Consider the following 19,619-nt stretch of genomic DNA (forward strand, 5'->3'; position numbering starts at 1 on the left):
TCCAACTCCATATTATTATGAACTTTGAATAGAGAGTGAAACCATGACAGACTGAGAACATTATACAGAGAGAATAACAAATCACACATTTAGATAATTAACAAATGACAAGAAATGCCATTCGATCACATTAAATTGCCCTCAAGTGAATCCTGCTTTAGAAAAACTGAAAATGCTGTGTTTCTCTATAAAACTAAGCTGCTATTTGTATTGTAAGCCTAATTTAATTTCATATATATTCAATACCACTTGTTTGGAGATCACTCTTCCTGTTGACCTCTTCAACATCCAATCATTTTTAAGCCTTGAATATATCAGTATCTTACAGTTCCACCAGTTAGATTTCAACCCATACACTGTACTGCATCACAGTACAATTATCATACGGTCTTAAAAACACTTTGGAGGGATTTGCAGAAGCAATGGCATCACTTAAAAAGGGTTTTACATTCAGCGTCTCATAAAAAGGTAGCAATTGCTTATTATTATTATTACTAAATGACGGGCTGAGTGTTGGGTGGAGAGGAAAATCATCCTTGAGCCCAGAAATTCAGAGGAAGAACATTAAAGTGTGCTACATTCTGCATGTTGCAAATAGCAGATGGTCATATTTGAATAAAGGGTGTGATGTAGAAAGGTTTTTCTATTAGATGCGTCTCTTCTTCCCTGCAATCTATATGAAAATATGGAGAAAGGGCTCTGAAACAGCCCTACATTTGGCAGCCTGCAGGTTCTGCAGGTGCTCATATGTCCAGTTATCTACTCTCATTAAATATGTTGCTCTATACAACACCTCTGATTGTATTCTGTCTTCCAGTCCTACAAATCATTTGCACATCAGAGACTCACTCACACCTGCATGTCGTCTGTGAACGGTGCCTTATCAGAGTGTAATAATTACACATTACTGAATGCAACTGCCAACCCTCGATGGTCTGGACTGGTCTGGAATGATAACAATGCCCTGCAACGGAAAAAGCCAGAAATTGAATTACGTTTTTTTTAATTACATGCAAGAAAGGACAGTCTGTGTTTTGTAATGTTGTCCCTACAGGAATACCTGTACACCCAAAGCCTGACGCCTGGCTTTTTGCCACATGCATTGATATCTATAAACTAATAAAATACAGTGAGCCACAGGGTGCATAAAATGTTCCCTCATTACGACGATCATGGACACTGGAGTTCATTTGAGTCAATCACAAATAGGCACTTTGCTGCCCTAAAATAGGTGATGTTGTCTCCATAGAGAGGCCTTTTCAAAGTCAGAATCATGTATTTTGCCATATTGTACTACAATATATAAGTTTCTCCAATAGCATGGCTTTCTTTATAACAAAATAGAATGTATGTTAAAACTGGAACAATAAACTCAAACCCATAGCAAAAGACGGGTAGTGCATTGATATACCTCTGACCAGTGGAGGCATAATTATAAGAGCCAGTTACATGACAGTGGCACAAGATAAAGATAAAAGGGATCATATTTTATTAAGTTGGTTATCTGTAAAATCTTCAACAAATTTATACTCAGTTTGAAGGTCTGAAAAAAAATATGGATACGGAAATCCAATCTTTACCCAGTGTGCTTTCTTTATAACATTTAGCCAACACTTTTTATTGAAAAATATCAATTGCCAGAAAAAAGTAGAGCGAATAAACATACGTCCTTATCTATAATATCGTTTTTCTACCTCTATTTTATGATTTTGTGTTGGTGCGCACATATTGCCAAGAGTACGGTAACCAAAGGAATGTGTCACACCAGTGTAGAGCCGTAATGATGTCAACTTGTTATTTACTTTCCAAATCTGAATGACCGAGCAGGGCGAAATGAGAATTAATCAACCACGGTGCGACCCGGCAGGCGGAAAATAGTGGCGCGTGTGGGGGAGGGGAAGCGCGGCTCCGAGGCCAGAGAGGCAACACAGTGGCAACAACACACTCAAACCAACACACAGCAACACAATCCCAACGCGAAAGAGAGAGAGAGAATAGCGTGCTGCAGCGAAGTACACGCTGGACAATCAAGTGTGTATTTTGTCTTCCTTTCTTCTAAAGACACGCACGTGGTGCGCGTTTATTCTACAGCGCGTGTACAGTAGCCACGCGGTGACGACGCGTCTCAACTAGCGCGTGGAGGCTTAAAGAAAGACGTTTCTAATTGACGTTAAGTGGTCACTTCGGGGCAGTGGGGGGCTCGCGACATAACGCGTGGGTACATTCGTTAAGTTACAGGTTTAGCAGCGTTTCCGATACTCAGGTTTAAGGTCAGTCGCCTCCACCCGTCTCTCTCTCTCTCTGCTCTCTGTCTAGCGCGCTCTCTCTCTCCCTCTTCCTGTTTCGAGCGACTCTCCCCCCGCAGCCTCCGCCACACACAACACGGGCTCATTCCAACTCATTCGGCGTGTGCGTGTGGGTGCGTGCGTGCGCGCGCGTGCGAGTGACCACTTGCTTTGTTAAGCAACACCCCACATGAGTCGGCTGTGAGTCACTCGGCGGCGGTCGGAACTTGAAATATGACGAGAGGCGAAATGGGAGGAAAGTCGTCGCTGTCTTGCTGAAGTTTTTTTTTTTTTTTTTTTTTTCTTGGGGAGGCTCTCCGTGTGGAAGAGGTTGGCGGCGGACACCACGAGTTCACTCTCACAATAAACACAAAAGGAGAAACAGGTAAGCCCGCGGAAGCGGCGTGGTATCCGGGCCGCGGCGCACGCCGCGTGCGGGGTTGATGACATTCGGGATTCGGTGATAATGGCGTAGATTAGGAGGCTGCCGGTGCGTCGCGTACACACGTGCGTTGAAATTCCGGCTTGTGTCTTTTTCATTTTTTTTACTCTTGGATCTTCAAAGCGACGTACTTTCCTGATACTGTGTTGATTATCTCTTCTTCTTCGTCTTCTCTCACACACTCTCAATAAACAGTGAAGGCTCAGCTGTGTCCTACATCTATCACAATAGAAAACACTCGCCACACTTTTTTTGTTGTGCAAGTGCAATTTGACTCATTTTGTCCAAGCTAAACAATGAATAATATATAACTTGTATGTATGCCTGCAGACATGGGGGGGGGGGGGGCTCATCTTACTGTACAACTAGTGTTAAACTATATCAGCTGTAGCTGCTTTAAAGCACCACAGAGGCACCAGTTCATCAAAAGAACCCCGTTTTAAATGGGCAGCTCCAGGACACGTTGCTTTCACATGTTCACAGAACCCTTAATAAAACACCCCAGTGACCTACAAAAGTCTTATTTTCCGGTTAGTTGCCACGGCTGTCGTCGGTACTTTGAATAATGGGATGCAGCATTTACACACAGCACGTGAGAAGAAGGGTTCAGATGAAAACATGCAGCAGTCTTCAATCTGAATCTGCCTAAATGGCCCAAATAGTGAAAGCCAAAGTGGTGCCCCCATTTTCTCCTTGACCTAGTGACTGTTGTATGTTCACAACAAACGTCAATGTTGTGAGGCCACTGAAACCACGAGGAGGCCTTTTGACAAAGAACTTGCACTGACGAGAACCTCTTTGATATATCTAGTTTTGTTCTTGTTAATAGTAAGCTAATGGACGCGGTTGATGACACGTGATACTGTAAACCAACGGTCATCACCACTGAGATCACACAACTGTTGCCACGATTGGATTTAATGTGGAAAAAAAGAAATGTGGCAGTGTTTATGGGCTGGGAAATATTTCAAGCTTTTGTCTTTGTTATTATATTATTCTGTAATAGGCATGTCACATTTTGAATCAGCAATTTGAACTCGACCCACTTAACCACATCCCATTATAGTTGTCCGGTTGACGTTGTTTCGATCCATCGTTGACGTTGTGACCAAATGCAAGACTATTATTTTTTTGTTGTTGTCTTGATCATGTTTATTGTAAAGGACTGTCGCCTCACTGCTTCTCCTAATATTTTCGACACCCGTGTTTATCCCAAATGATCCCAGCACGTTTCTTTTCCCTGCCTGATTGTCGTGTCCAAGTAGCTTAGCATAAGGTGAACTCTTATGCTACAGTCAACGGATTGATTAGCGACTGAACATTAAAGCGCGACCATGCTATCATTTAGGTCCAGTTTTTATAGTCTTGGATCATCTACAAAAATGGTCCCTTTTTTTTAATGCACTCTTTCTGAGTTCTGCCTGTAGTGATGCTATATTTTAGCGTCTATTTCCGTCATTTTCAACTTCCCAATGTTGATCTCAACCATATTTCCCTGCTCGTTCATTATCTTTACTAGTTCTGTCCCTGGAGTTGCCTATGTTTGTTTCTATTTCTATAGAGTGAGATTCTGAACGTTTATATTGTCTTCTAATTCTGTTCCAGAAGTCGATCCGGTTACCTTTTTTGTTCCGAATCCTCAGAGGGCATAAACAGATCATGTTTCGGGCCTCCAGGTTGTTGCCTGCCTGCCTCTTGTCGTCCAGTTGGGGGATCTGTGATGAAACTTGTGCCCACCTTGTACAAAGCCTCATAACTCAATCACCCGACCGCTTGCGTTCGGTCCCCCTCCAGCTCCTTCTATCGCGTTATTAAAAGGCGATTTGTTACTATAGAGTCGCATGACTCTGTTCACAAGAGAAATGTATCCCCCCGCTCACGTCGCTGAGAAAGCCCTTGTGTGCCCTTTGGTGCAGCAAAGCTCTTGTGTCGGGCTGTCGAAATATTCCCGTGGCAGTATTTATTCATGATGGGCCATTGGGGGAGGTGAGCCATTCTTTCCCTCCAAAAAGAGTCACACAGTGCGCGCGGACCAGCAGCCAACTGGCACACTGGTCAGTTTGAGACAACGGCCATGCTGGTTCAAGAATACCGCTGTTGGATTGGGTTTATTTTGGAATAAGGGCCGCTCTATCTGCAGCTCTGTGTGTTTTCAAATTAAAACGAGAGGGAGCGCCGTGCTTTAATAGGTGTGTCACGTTCAACTGTGCGTGTCGAGCAACCAATCAGTTCGAATTTTCTCTGAAACAATCGTACTATTTCTCACTTTTCCTTCTTTTTAAAGACATTTTGTCAGTAGAGCGCGTGCACACCACCCCACGAAGCGGCGATGTGTTCTCAATTCGAATTCGCATTTCATTCATTGCAGCGCCTCTCAAACGTGCATTTAAAGTACAGTAGAAAAGGATTAGCGGCCATCAAACTGCCTCTAAAGTAGGTTGAGTTGTTTCTAAACGGTTTTCAGGGGGGAGTGTGTTTGAAGAACCATTACTGCTGTTGGATGACTGTTAAGGAAGTTATGCAAGCAATAGCACGCCAGGTTTCATTTGCTATTGTTTTCTCAACCTCTTCCCATTCATCCGCGTTATCTTGTCCGATGCGTTTGATTGCGTAGCAGTGAAGATACACGGAAAGAACGCGTGAATGTAACTGCAGCATTACTCTCGTATGGATTTGTCATCATTTTGAACTGATGAGCAGATCAGTGGATTTCCAGCCCACACAAGTCTTTGTCTACGGTGGAAGTGAATGGGACTTTCCCACGTTGCACCTCTGACACGAGTGCGTCTTTGATTTCTGGCCGTGGAACCTGCTTCTTATTGAGAGCGTTGTCAGGTTGCAGCCCTTTGTCTTCGTGTTGCGGTCAGTCGAAAGCCATCCGCCTACATGAAATCTGTAAAATGAGCGCCGGTCCACTTAAAAAACAACAACAAAAAAAACAAGACCAAACAAGACTGAATGGGTCGGTTACGTACGTATACGTTGGTCGTTGGTCTCTAGGAAACAAGGAGCTTCCGTCCGAGGACATGATGAAACAGCGTTGATCAGTAAATGTGTGTGTGTGTGTGTGTGTGTGTGTGTGTGTGTGTGTGTGTGTGTGTGTGTGTGTGTGTGTGTGTGTGTGTGTGTGTGTGTGTGAGAGAATATCCTGGTCACGATCCAATAACTGATAACATGTGAAAATGTGCGTCCCGTCGCCCATAGTTTCATTGTCTGTGTATGGTTTTGGGCAATTGCAGGAAAGAAAGAAAATTGCGGTTTTGAGCGGCGGAAACGAAACGACCGCCTGTGGGACGGCAGTGAAAGCTTTATGTCGTCTCCTGCAGGGTTTTTCGTTTCCCGCACCGTGTTGAAACTCGACATTGTGTACAAAAAAAGGCAGTGTCTTCCTCCTATTGACCCATGTGCAAGGACGGGGTTATCACTATCCACCAACCTTCTGCATAATTACACTAATGGTTTCCTAAGATCCCGCTTCTACACACAACAGTGGGTAGTCGTCCTTTACCAGAACCTTGTGAAATAGTTTTTAATACGGGAGCTTAACGGTTTCGTTGCCTTGCAGCAACACAGAGTATAATTGCAACATGGCGTATATACTTCAATTTAAAAAAACAAACAAAAAAACAAAAACCTGCTGTTGGTATTTCAGGATAGCGGAATAGACACTGTAGAAGACAAACGCCACTATAAAGGGAAATCCGCGCTGTGTCGCAGTGTAAATGCCAGGTGAGGAGGGAGGGAGAAGCTCGCTGGAGATCAGGATTCAGTTGTCTGCCGTGTTTGTTTGATCCTGATGTCAGATGGCGGGAAAGCTCATGGTGTGTGTGTGTGTGTGTGGAGCGGGGATGTATTTCGGGTGGCATGAGCAGCTAGATAAGCAAGATATTCTGGTCACCATGGCAACACTTGTACTGCCCACACTGTCTCTGTGTTTATAGCTCCAAATGGCCCGGCTGAGGCCTGCGTGTCCACTGCTACAATCTCAAGGGCACTTCTTCCTTATTGTCAAACACAATGCAGATGTAGAATGAAGCTCACATTATTCAAACTAAGCGTATTTTTCTTTAAGCGAAGAAACCGTACGCCCCCCCCCTGAAGATGTAATGGTTTCGCTTCCTGTCAGTGGCGGAAACGATGGTCACATCTGCGATTTGTCGACAGAGCTAGAACACTGTCAAAGGTTCACGGCATAAGAAACCTTCCAAAAAATGCGATAGACAGGAACTTGTGGTTCATGCAACATCAAAATAAAAAGCCTGCACCGGCATAAATTTGAAGCCGCCTCATTCCACACACTTGTGTGTGTGTGTGTGTGTGTATATATAAATTATTGGAAGTGGGACCCGGTGGAGTCGACTGAAGCGCCTCGTTCCACAGACTCGACTGCCGGCCTTGGAGTTGAATTGTCGCGGTGGCTGAATGATGTTCTCACCAAACAAAGAGTCCGTACGCAGGCGCTGGATGTCGTCTTGCTTGTTTTTGGAACCGCCATAGCAGCATCTCGCCATTAGCGGTAAGGAAAGGATAAGTGGCACCGACATTAGGCTACTTTTTCAGGATCAAAGGAAGCGTGTATTGATCGTAGCGCTCGCAGTGTCCAACCACAGAGCTAGGGACCGTTTGAATTCGTGACCGTTTCTCTAAACAGCTGTTTGCGGCTTGCGGCTGTCATCCACTGTTTCCTGGCTTTCGTTTCCCTTCTGCCTGTGGATTACTACAAAGGGGACGACATTGAATTAGGGCCAAACGATCTATTTACAACCCCAAACTGAATTCTGGTCCTGGTACACGAAAGTGCTGTGTCTGCGCACCCACAATGGTACTGCAATATGGAGCTTTCTGTGTCCCACAATCCCGCGAACTCAAACTGCCTGAAGTGACGCACGTTACACGACAGCACAGGGCTCAAAATATCATTATACAAATATTATATTACATCATCCATGGGATTGTGGCTTGGGTTTCATTTTGGTTATTATGGTCCTTTTTCTTTGTCTCCCAATCAGATTCAGAAACATGAATAGAACACACTTAAAAATGTTGAACCCAATTTTAGCCAGAATGCCTGTTACTACTGCGTGAAGACAGACGTCTGATTGGTGCAGTTGGAATGAGGAGTCCAGTAGCGCCTCATTTCACTACAACAACCTCATTACGCTGGCAGCCGCCTGGAGGAAGAGCCCCTCGGAGCTGAAAGTCTCGTTCTAGCTGTTGGCTACATTTATGTCTCAATTTCCAGCAAATATCACAATATAAAATGCGTGTCTTTTATTGAAGGTACAAACATTGCAATTGCTACTGTTTGTTATCCCTTAGCTCCTACTGTTAAATTACATTTACAATGAATGAAAGCAAACTTGCTTACGGCATTCCGTGTTGCTGCAGGTTGTAATAGTCAATTATATTGATGGGAGATCAGAAAAGGAATGTCTTTGTTTGTTTGTGTGTGTGCGCGCTGCGTTATCCGCAGTCTCTTCTCTGAACAGTGTTTGACAGCTGACATCCTTTTTGTTTCTGAATACCAAGCGACACCACAAGTCCAGTGGTAGTTGTCATTTGCGTTTAATGCTAATGGCCTCAGAATGAGGTTGCTTCTCAGGTCATGCCGCTGCCGAATAGATCGTGATGGTTTCTGTCTTTTGATCCTCGCTGTCTGTCACCATCCCCCACCCGGCCCCCAGGGACACGATGCACTTGATCGTGGCGTCTGTGAATGTGCAATTCTCTATTGATAGATTTACAGCCGAGCGTCGTCTTCTATCAAAAGACTTTGGTTCCCGTGAGGATTACGGCATTGTGGCGTGTTTACAGTATCAATGCTGTGTAGCGGTGCACTAAATACCCCCGACGAGTGCGTTAGCCTGATGACCTCCCTCATTGTGAACCGCTGAAAGAAGCAGGAGATTAGGCCTCCTGGTTCCAAGGGTGACCACACACACACACACACACGTTCCGACTGATCACCAATGACTTCTTCACTTTACCCAGTGGGTGGAGCCTTTGCTGCAGACTGTGGTGTCTGGGAGAAGTGTTTCCCCTGGAAACTGAAGGCGCCCATCCCCCGCCGCTCGCCGACCTACATCGCTCCGTCGCTAAGTGACTAGATGAGGGAGGCGAAGGATAACGCACAATCGGTTGTTGTGATTACCTGTGTGGAGATCCTTATTTATCACCATGCTTCCCCCCCCCTCCAAAGACTGCAGCCCGACCAGAAGCTTCAAAGGCGGGTTTTACTCAGCAGAGCAGTTCAGGAGAAAATGGCTGCTGTTCCAGGTCTTGTTTGCACATCTGTCAGGAGGTGACTGTTCAGGAGAAAATGGGGTCCCTGGTATGCTGCTTCTCAACGTGATTCTTTTCAAAGAGCCTGCTTGTGTAGGGGGTTGTGTGTGTCTGGTTGTGTAGCTCTCATTGCATCATTTTCACATTCAAAGGTTTGTATGTCGATTTGCGTTTTTATTTGGTTTCGGCGGTGGGTGAATGATTTTATACGATGATCCCTTTCTGTATCGTTAAGAAAGTACGCGCTTTGGCATGTTAACTTTCAGAATATAACAAAACATTTTCAGCTTTTTTTACAGATCGATCAACAGTATGATGTCTTTGAGGTCTATTTTTACATTACATGTCGTTTAGCTGACTCTTTTATTCAGGGCAACTACCATTGCATTTTTAACCCATGGTTTGACATTTTGCCTGGGGAGCAGTTAGAGGTTTGGTGTCTTGCTCGGAGACACTACGACATGGGACAGGGTTCGAACCTGTTTTATTGATGAACGAGCCTCGTTCACTGTGAGCGCTGTTCTCCTCAGCGTTGCCCCTCTTCATTCACACGTCTGGCTTCCATGGCCCAGACACCACTTCCTGTGGTTCAACTGCTGTCAAACCAACCTTTTCAGAAGTTAACATAAAACGTTGAAACCTTTTTTTACACACCGTTCCTCCTGCAGATGGTGAACCACTGATGACGGTTCAGGATTCATTCCATTGCATTCTTTTTTTTTTTTAAACATCTGCAGCTTCATAGATTGATGAAACCCGCTTTGATAGCGGGATGTTTTTTTTGATGAAGCTCCACATCATCAGGATGGGAACATCAGCCATGTAGTGAAGGCATGTCTGTGGTCCTGTCACTTACTGCTCTGTTACTACGTACGTGCTGAGCCCTCACAAGAGACACGCTGCGCTGCCCAGTACGTAATCCGTGCAGTCACACCAGTGAGCTCGTAGGAAATGGGATTTGATTCCAGAAATACACTTCTCTTTTTTTTGTGTAAATTGTTACACTTGAGTTTTTTAATCTGTTGGCCAAGTGTTTCCCCGTGTAGGCCGAGAAGTGTGAAGGCCTTTTTTTATTCCGCAGCAACACAATGCTGTTAAGGACCAAGGACAGACAGGTTCTCCACATTGTTGGAGTAATTGTGGTAAACATCCTAAAGTTAACGCTAATGAGCCAGAGGACCACAGCAACAGGGTTCTCATTATCCATACGTCCATCTGGTGTGCTGTAATATTCTAATGTAAAGCTACAGGACATTTAAGAACAAATGCTCATTTGTGAAGCAGTGCTGTAATCCACTCGGTGAGGTGACGGCAATTTATATTGTGCATCAACATGAAGCTTCAGAGGAGAACAAGGGAAATAACGAAGAATGAAATTGATGTTGAAATGCCAATTTCAGCCTGTAGAAAACAAACTGTGCTGGTAAACAAGATGCTGTGCAAAGAAAAGGATTGGCGGCTGGAATTTGCTGGTTTGAATTAAAGATTGCCTCGGATGCACATAGTGAGCGAGAACCGCGCGTTGTTGTGGCAGAGCGATTGAATTGATTTGGTGCATGTTGCACACAATCCGGTCGGGATTATCCGTCGATAACCCCTCAACATTCAGCACGGACACTTTTAACTGTTGTTTCTCTGTTAGCGTCACGCTGTGAGGCATGGTTCATGTCGCTATAGCGATGGCTTAGTGGAATGGCTGTTGTGTGGCGCTTGGAGGTTACCTACAGGTTTTGCAGGGTCTCCTAGATTTAATTTGCATCTCATTGCGCTGCCATCTGGACCTCCTGTGAGAAACGGGATTCCAAATTTCTTTTTTTCTTTTCAAGATGCAATGTCACATTCTTACTGTAACCATAATCGAGGATGTGAGGTTTGAGTGTCAATATTGTGTCTTCTTTGTATATCGCGCTCTTCCATGTGGTGGGTATCTGCCGCGGTAAAGAGCATCTTTGCTGCCTTGCGTGCGTATGTTTTTTTTTTTTTTTTCTGTCCTTGTATTTTTTCCAAGAGGCATCGTTTCTTCAGGCTTTGGCTCTACTTATTCATTTGGTTTATAACCCTCTGAGCTGTTGCAGAAGTTCGCATTCTGTGTGCTCTCCCAGAGGGCGCATTGTTTGGGAAAGGAGGCCTGGCGGCCCGGGGAGTTGTTTAATGGACGGCGGCATTGTGGGCCCATCTGATAGGGGGATTACTGCTGCCGCCCTGCACCGACGGGACCTGAGCCCCTCCAGACGGCCTGTTGATTACGTTTCCAATTGTTCGGTGCCTTTGATGTGGCTCGCCCTCGTCCTGAGATGGAGCACAGAGGCGGCAGTCAAACCGGGCCTGGTGACTGAGTTTGGCTGTTTTGCCTCGTTAGCCTGAGAACGAACCGTGGAGGTGAAAGCAGGAGCACGTTCTGCTTGTCTTTACTTTAAAAAAATAAATAAAAAAAATGATATAACTGTTGCAGGATTTAAAAAAGGTTGCCTGTGGAGTGGTTGACCTCTAGTAGCGCTGTGGAGTGGTTTGTTTATGAGCCTATTTGGTTGGTCTTCACAGCCCTAACAAGGTTTTAACACTAATTCAATGACTTAAAACACAAATATTTAAGAAAATGACCCTCAGCTGGATTTCATGAATACGCACAATGAGTTTTTTGTTTGTTCACAAGAAAACCCTGCAGGACACTTTAAAACTTTAAATAAGCACTTCTTTTTGTTCTAAACTGAAATGTTGTTCCAGTCCTAAGCACGTCTCCTGTGCTGCAGTAACGGCACGCTCCCTCTGAAAGAATACACCACGGTGAAAGTGAATAATTCATGTTGAGTAACATGTTCGCGCCCTCTGGCTGTGTGCCCACTGGTAATTGGGACAGCACCATTCACTCTCTATTTTGCTCCATCTACCGTTGCTATGCTACCAAAGTGGAAGCTGAGTGGGCCGGGACAGCGTTCGGAGTAGAGGTCGGACAGCCACGCGGTCTTCATAGCTGACACCGTTGCCCTGGCCTCTTCATTTGTCTTTGTGTTCTCTGCTAAATATCTGTCCCGCAGCTTCCCACTAGGCGAGCAGGAAGCAGCAAGTTACACAGGATCATAATATCATTTGTTCTGACTCATTCCCAACTTGCTGTTGGTTTCTTTGGTTTTGCATTTCAACCATAACCTCAATACTGTGCAGTGTGTTTTTGTGTGTGTTGGCTAAACAATGATGTTCCAGCCATTAGGAAATTATAACTACAGTATTTTTGCCATTAGCCTGAGGAACCCCAGCAGATGGAATTAAAACGTAATTGCCTTTCCTTCGGCTGCCTTCAGTGTTGACACTTACTCTATTGAAGTGTTAACACAGGTGCTATTTGTGCTATTTGTTGAAAATAACTCATGCTGGCCTCCATGGATATATTGTGCCTGGCCCTCTGTAATGTAGGCAGGCACTTGATTAATATCTTTGCTTCTTTATCAGCACACTTTCTATCTAGATAGTATGTAGGGTCAGTTCTCAATGAAAGCCAAATGGATACACACTGCCAGAAGGCCAGAGGAGAGAGGTTGTATTTAGTACCAGATATGGATTTACAGTTAAAGGGACTAAAGGATGGATCGTACAATAGACAAGACCAACTGAGACTGGACACCAGGCCTTTCTTGTGTGTATCTGCCTGTGTTTAAATTGACAGGACACGTCTGTGCAATGTGCACAATTGTTATCCATTTTTATTGGACTGTAATATCTTGCTTTATTTTTTTAATGTTTCTTTAGAATTGCTTAAGAATATGTAATGTGCGAGTCTCAAATTTGTGATTATTTTTTCAGGAGTGAGGCCAAACTTGCGACATCCCTCCTCCCTTTCATTGGGCTAAGATGAGTATTACCAGTGACGAAGTGAACTTCTTGGTCTACAGATACCTCCAGGAATCAGGTTTGTCTCAGTAATTTCTTCTGAACACACACAATACTTACTGCGCTTAATACTTGTATTTCTGGTGGTGTTTTTCAGTATTGCAGGGTCTTGTTAACTGTACATCATGCACAGATTATTGCTTCACTCCATAGAAGTAAAGTAGTTCCATAGACTTTGGATAAATGATTGAAATCCTAGCTGCTGTATTTTATTACTGGCATAATGCAAGCGGGGCTGGAGAGGTCAGCCATTGGAAGGCCTTATTCTACTCTCAAATTTCATACTCGTTATGTCATTCGTTATTTCTATTCATTCACTTTATTTGTATCGAACCAGACCAGGTATTTGTGTTTTTTGTTTGAACATTGTGTGCTTGGCTCTCTCTCCCGTTCACGAATGCAAATGGTGTTTTTTCTTTCAGGTTTCTCCCACTCAGCATTCACCTTTGGCATTGAGAGCCACATCAGCCAGTCCAACATAAACGGAACACTAGTGCCCCCTGCAGCCCTCATCTCCATCCTGCAGAAAGGGCTCCAGTACGTTGAGGCAGAAATCAGCATCAATGAGGTGAGCGCGTGGAACGTTTCACGCAGATGTTTTCTATTAACGGTCTCTATGGCGACACGCCGCCTCACGACGCCTTGTCTCCTGCTGTCGTCCCAACAGGACGGCACGGTATTCGACGGGCGGCCGATTGAGTCGCTGTCGCTCATCGACGCGGTGATGCCAGATGTGGTGCAGACGCGGCAGCAGGCCTTCCGCGACAAGTTAGCCCAGCAGCAAGCGTCCTGTGCCACGGCAGCTTCTACCTCCGGAAACCAGCCGAGCGCATCGAAGAACGGCGAAGCTCCGGTCAACGGGGAGGAGAACGGCACCCACAGCATGAGTATGAAGACTCCTCTAGTAGACCAATGATCTCACAAAGAATGTAGTGTCATTTCTAATGGATCTAAAATACTGTAATAAAGCTTCTTGTAGAATGAACCTTCTACTTTCAAATGAAAGGTCTGATCTTTCTGATCAGCTTTCTTTTTACTACTCAACAATTCAGTTTTTACTTTTTTTTTTTTTTTACCCAAATAATCATGGCTATGAATTTTAATTTAGATATGTAGTTATGTTCACAGTTGTGTCTCACTGCCTTTCTGGCTTTCAAATGGGGGAAACTGTCTGAAAGCGTATTCTTAAGGCCTGATCATCTGCTGTGACTTGGTTCTCATTATACCGTAATAATGGTGTGCACTCCAAGTGGGTGAGGGATGCATAATGAAACCGCGCCTGCACTGGTAGAGAGACAGGTTATTGTATTCTTTAATATATTCCCTATGTTATTTAAACGGACATTCATCAGCATGCATGCATCATCATGTGTAGAACTGGCGACACGCTCACTAGTGTGTGCAGCCATGTGTTGATGGATACACTAATGTGTGTGTGTGTGCTTGCTAATCTGACCATCTGCCTTCTCTTCTCAGATAACCACAGTGAGCCCATGGAGATGGACGTCGATGTGGAGATACCAGCCAGTAAAGCCACGGTGCTCCGAGGCCACGAGTCCGAAGTGTTCATCTGCGCCTGGAACCCCGTCAGCGATCTGCTGGCCTCCGGGTGAGTGGCTGTCTGTGCACAAACGGATCTTAATGCAGGCCGGATGAGTCATACATACATTGTGTGCACGTGTTGGCCCCCTTTTTATTTCTGTAAGACAATATGGGCTCACAGGATTCATTGCTGACAGCTTCTCTTCCAACATTCTTTTAACTCCCGCCCACCTGCTGCGTTGGTGTTCTCTTCAGCTCGGGAGACTCCACCGCCAGGATATGGAACCTCAACGAGAATAACAACTCCAACTCCACCCAGCTGGTGCTGCGCCACTGTATCCGAGAAGGTGGCCAGGACGTCCCTAGTAACAAAGACGTCACGTCTCTAGACTGGAATGTAGGCCCCCGATCATCCGTCCACATCCCCCTCTCTTCCACTTTTGACCAGGTTGTAAACGGGCCACTGTAGCTAAATTTGCGGTATCTTTTTATCCGACAGAGCGACGGGACTCTGCTGGCGACGGGCTCGTACGACGGGTTCGCCAGGATCTGGACAAAGGATGGTACGTAGTCGTTGCAGCGCGGCGCCGTTCCCTCGGCCACTGGGTTTATGACATTGTTATTGTGAATAATGCAACCTCTGTGACAATTTTTTGAAGGATCATTTCTAAAAGAAATGGATATGGCTCTAATCCATTAGGGAATCTGGCAAGCACCTTGGGACAGCACAAAGGGCCCATATTTGCACTCAAGTGGAACAAGAAGGGGAACTCCATTCTCAGTGCCGGTGTAGATAAGGTATTTCATAACTGCCCTTAAGCATTTGTCTCTTTTTTAAAAAAACATGCTACCCATAATACATATTTCAAGCCTCATTGGAGCATGTGAACTTTTCCGTGCTACACTGACATGAACTGTAGATACAAGCCCTGGTATTCCTTAAGTGTACATTTTTAAAGAAACCTTTTATTGTTCATAATGATGCATTCACAAACGTTGCATTCGTAACTTCAAATAGTCTTTTCATTCTGCGTTCTAGACGACAATCATTTGGGACGCGCACACGGGAGAAGCCAAGCAGCAGTTCCCCTTTCACTCGGGTAAAGCCGGCTCACTATTTCCACCACTGCAATAAAAGCATATCATCGCTGTTAATAAAAAGGACGTCAAACGTTTCCTCCTCAGTTGTGCTCCTAATTTATTGGCTCATAAACCCCTAATGAGATCAGCCGTGTGCATTCAAATACCCCACAGCCCCAGCGCTGGATGTCGACTGGCAGAACAACACCACCTTTGCCTCCTGCAGCACAGACATGTGCATCCACGTCTGTCGCCTTGGCAGCGACCGGCCCCTCAAGACCTTCCAGGGCCACACGGTGAGCAGCTTTCCTTTCTTTTCTTTTTTCTTTCCATGTTGCTCTCCTGACCTGACACCGCGCTCCCGCCCTCTGCGCTCCCGCTGAACGAGTTTTGTGTTTTGCAGAATGAAGTTAACGCCATTAAGTGGGATCCATCAGGTATGCTGCTTGCCTCCTGCTCGGATGACATGACCTTAAAGGTGAGAGCAGCCCCTCCTCAGCCTGTACGGCTCAAAGACAACAAAGCCGAAGCACTCATTTGTATTCAGTTAAACTCTGCTGCTGCTCTTCCCCCCCCTTTGAACGCAGATCTGGAGTATGAAGCAGGAGTCGTGTGTCCACGACCTCCAGGCTCATAGTAAAGAGATCTACACGATCAAGTGGAGCCCCACAGGCCCCGGCACGAGCAACCCCAACTCCAACATCATGCTCGCCAGGTGGGAGAACCGTACAGGGCAGCCACCCACGTTGTTCAGTTTGAAAGCAAAGAAAAGTCAAAGGAAGTGTATAATATAAATGTATACATATACATTATATATATATATATATATATATATATGTGTGTATAATATAAATGTATACATTTCTAAAATCTGTGGGAACTCTTGTCATAGCCTGGCATTCAGAAGGAAATGGAGTTAAAGGCGAAATCCTCGTGCTAGTTATTGCCAGTGGCCCGAAGGCCTCCACCCTGACCCAGATGTGCATGCACGTGGAAATGTTCTAGATCAGATAGCACGGGAATGCACGCTTCTGTCTGACAATCCAGTATACCGGCCTGTGATTCAAATTACAAATGAAAGTGCTGCTGTTTGGAAAGATGTTTATAGTCTTAGAAAATCCACCGTTTAACAGTAGGTATGCAATTCATTTTTAATTGATTTAAATTTAGCTGCCTTCATAATACCTTTCCAATTTCACTCTCGTTTGTTGCCATAGGCACCCACAGGAGATGAATTGTGCCTTTTTATACCCGGTGAAGATGTGTTAATTGAAAACAGCCTCATCAGTTTCTCAGTATTTATTTCACAGATCCTTAGTCACTTTTTTCATTTCACTCATTTCAGTTGACATTTTGGTGTAGTTTTTCACTCTAAAAGAGCAGTGACTGTGTTCCCAAGTTGGGCAATTGGTATTGTGAAACAAAGGATGACAATCTAGCTTTTAAAGATGTATTACCGGCCCCATTTGTTTCTATATACGAGCGTTTGGTCTTCATTCACTGCATAATAAATCTGCAGATAATGAACAACATTTAAAGGCATCGACTTTTTTATGACCAGCACATGTTTGTCAGAAGGGATCACTTTTAGGGGTCATTGGTGCTGCTCTCATATTCTGCCTCCTCCACACCCACAGCGCCTCTTTCGACTCGACGGTTCGACTGTGGGACGTCGAGCGAGGGATTTGCATCCACACGCTGACCAAGCACCAGGAACCCGTATACAGCGTGGCCTTCAGCCCCGACGGCAAGCACCTGGCCAGTGGCTCCTTTGATAAGTGTGTCCACATTTGGAACACCACGGTAAGCCTCTCAATTCACGCTGCTCCGCGCGGCGGGAGCGATTTGTGGCGATTGCCGTCAGTTGTTCATTCATTCGTCCCTCTGCCCCCCCCCCCCCGTGTCAGACTGGAGCCTTGGTGCACAGCTACCGGGGCACCGGTGGTATTTTCGAGGTGTGCTGGAACAGCACCGGGGACAAAGTTGGGGCCAGCGCGTCAGACGGCTCGGTAAGCAACGGCTATTTTGACGCTTGATTTATTTACCCCAGTTTGTCGCTCCTTTCCCGTCTTTTCTATTCCACTTGGTTCACGGAAATCGTGTGCGAGGCGGTTTGCAGCGTATTTGTAAAGCTTCTTTCATTCTTTCCCTTTTTTAGGTGTGTGTTCTTGATCTCCGAAAATAGCCGACTTGAGACTTTGATGATGAGTCCTGGAATGTGCATCGAATTGCCTTTTTTTTTCTGACATCAGAAAACACACTCTGATTGCTCAAGAAGAGCCGTAAGGTGGAGCGGAAACCCCCCCCACACAGGAGCACAACCAGATGTGTGCAGCAGCCTCCGAGGACGTCCGTCCGCGCACCTTACAGTTTGTTGATGAGTGTTTTAGGAAACGCCTGTTGGAAACGTGACGGAAGCCGGTAAAGAGATCCCCAAGACTGGACTGAATCCAACTCCCCGGGTGCAGCCGCGTTTTACAGGTTTCTAATGAGAAAGTGCTGCAGCCCCTCCGGGCCACTGGTCCAGCTGTTATCGGGTTGTAAGGGTGGAAACACAAAGATGAGTTTTATATAAAGAGAAAAGTGTTAACGAGACACGTGTTCGGCTGTAAGAGGGAACAAATTATGAAAGAAAAGGTTGCGGTTTTAGGATTCCTCTGAGCAAAAAAATCTTACCTCGTGTCCAAATGAACTAACGTGGCGAAAGTAGCATGAATACTGAAGCCCTGGCATGGTACGGTGAGAGGGTGCTTAGCTTCTCCCCAGTGGAGACTGGATTGTTTAGAGTACTTCTTGCTCTGTTTTTTTTTTTAATCCACAGATGGACTTCTTGAAAATCCAAATCGAATGTGTCGCCACAAGGTAGTTCTTAGCTCACGTCTAACATCAGGTCTACAAAACGGAACAAAACCTGCCAAGAAACAGTCCTAAGCTTTTAAAAGACCTGCTCAATTCACTCGCAATTAGAAAATGTAATTTTGTGGACAAGATGTGAAAAGCGTGGTTTACAAAGAGAATTTTCTCCCTTTTTTTTGGATGTAAATTTCAGAATGTAAAGATATGTAAATTAGATTAATACACAGACTTATATACTGTGTATATATGTTTATATACAGTACACTTTATTGCCATCCTGTAGGGGCTCATTATGGGCTAGAGCTGTCACATCTTGGCTGATACTGCCTGGCAAGACCTCTTTTTAAGTGCATGCGTCATCAGCTTCTTTTAAGTCTTTTTCAACCGGGCCGATCGTAGCCGATGCATCGGGCCGTTTCCTTTTAGACTGAACTCCCAGATTGCTTCTTCTTAAGCAGCTTTGCTTTCCACTATTGGTCCCTGACGCGTGGCTCGCTGAATTATCTGATGGACAGTATGGGAGATAACGTCCATCCCGGTCTCCCGCTTGGTTTCTGCCTTATCTGTGGAACAGGACGTCACGGGATCAATGCACCGAGCAGGAAACCACAGCATCAAATAGCAGGGCGCTCCCCCAACAACCATCTACTGCTCCGGGCGGGTGGAGGGCAAGCAAAAAAAGAAAATAGGATCCTAGCAATATCCGATTTGGTCTTGTTAAAGCGCTTTTAAAATGCATGGGTGGTGAGTTGAGCGTCATAGATGTGCATTAAGTGTGCCTCAATCTGCTTGGTGGAACTCATAGATTCTTTCTTTTCACTATCTAAATCGCCACCCTTTGATTTGCCTTTTTTCTTCTGGTTCCCTTTCATTCGCTGTCTGCTACAGCAATGTAAAGTGCATTTTTTTTATAACGAGGGGAACCGCAAATGTTCAAATCTTGCTAAAAGTTGAAGGGACAATGTTTCATTTTATGTCACAGTTGGATGTTGTTGGGTGGTTGATTGTTTTCTGACTTTTTAGTTTGCTGAGAGCCATTATTGTCTGTGTCAGACTGAGAATTGGGCTGTGGGTTGGTGGCCATTCTTGGCATTCTGAGGAGCCCGGCATGGAATGAGCAAAGCGACGGCTACCATCTCTCTTGCACCTGGTCCAGGGGGCAGTCGCCCGTTTCCATGACAAAGCGATGAAGTCATTCAGTGTCTCAAATAAATCACTCTATTTTGATATCAGAAACCATGGAGCCG

At 45.1% G+C, this 19,619-nt stretch overlaps 1 protein-coding gene across 5 annotated transcripts; it reads left to right on the forward strand.

Moving 5' to 3' along the window:
- Window positions 1-1,948: 1,948 nt before the first annotated feature.
- tbl1x (transducin beta like 1 X-linked) lies at window positions 1,949-19,608 on the forward strand. Of its 5 annotated transcripts, XM_078090377.1 has the most exons (16): window positions 1,958-2,031; window positions 2,598-2,670; window positions 12,808-12,913; window positions 13,317-13,462; window positions 13,562-13,781; window positions 14,371-14,503; window positions 14,692-14,833; window positions 14,936-14,999; window positions 15,137-15,234; window positions 15,476-15,536; window positions 15,691-15,812; window positions 15,920-15,994; window positions 16,104-16,231; window positions 17,154-17,319; window positions 17,424-17,525; window positions 17,675-19,608. In XM_078090377.1, the coding sequence occupies exons 3-16, from the start codon at window positions 12,856-12,858 to the stop codon at window positions 17,699-17,701; spliced, it is 1,542 nt and encodes a 513-aa protein (XP_077946503.1). In that variant the 5' UTR covers window positions 1,958-2,031; window positions 2,598-2,670; window positions 12,808-12,855; the 3' UTR covers window positions 17,702-19,608. The 5 variants fall into 5 exon arrangements, with proteins under 5 accessions (XP_077946504.1, XP_077946503.1, XP_077946502.1 ...); XM_078090378.1 differs by lacking the exon at window positions 2,598-2,670 and having other exon boundaries at window positions 1,949-2,031; XM_078090376.1 differs by lacking the exon at window positions 1,958-2,031 and having other exon boundaries at window positions 2,083-2,670.
- The last annotated feature ends 11 nt before the right edge of the window (window positions 19,609-19,619 follow it).

The sequence above is a fragment of the Gasterosteus aculeatus genome, chromosome 16, assembly GCF_964276395.1.
Source record: "Gasterosteus aculeatus chromosome 16, fGasAcu3.hap1.1, whole genome shotgun sequence".
NCBI classification, from domain to species: Eukaryota; Metazoa; Chordata; class Actinopteri; order Perciformes; family Gasterosteidae; genus Gasterosteus; species Gasterosteus aculeatus.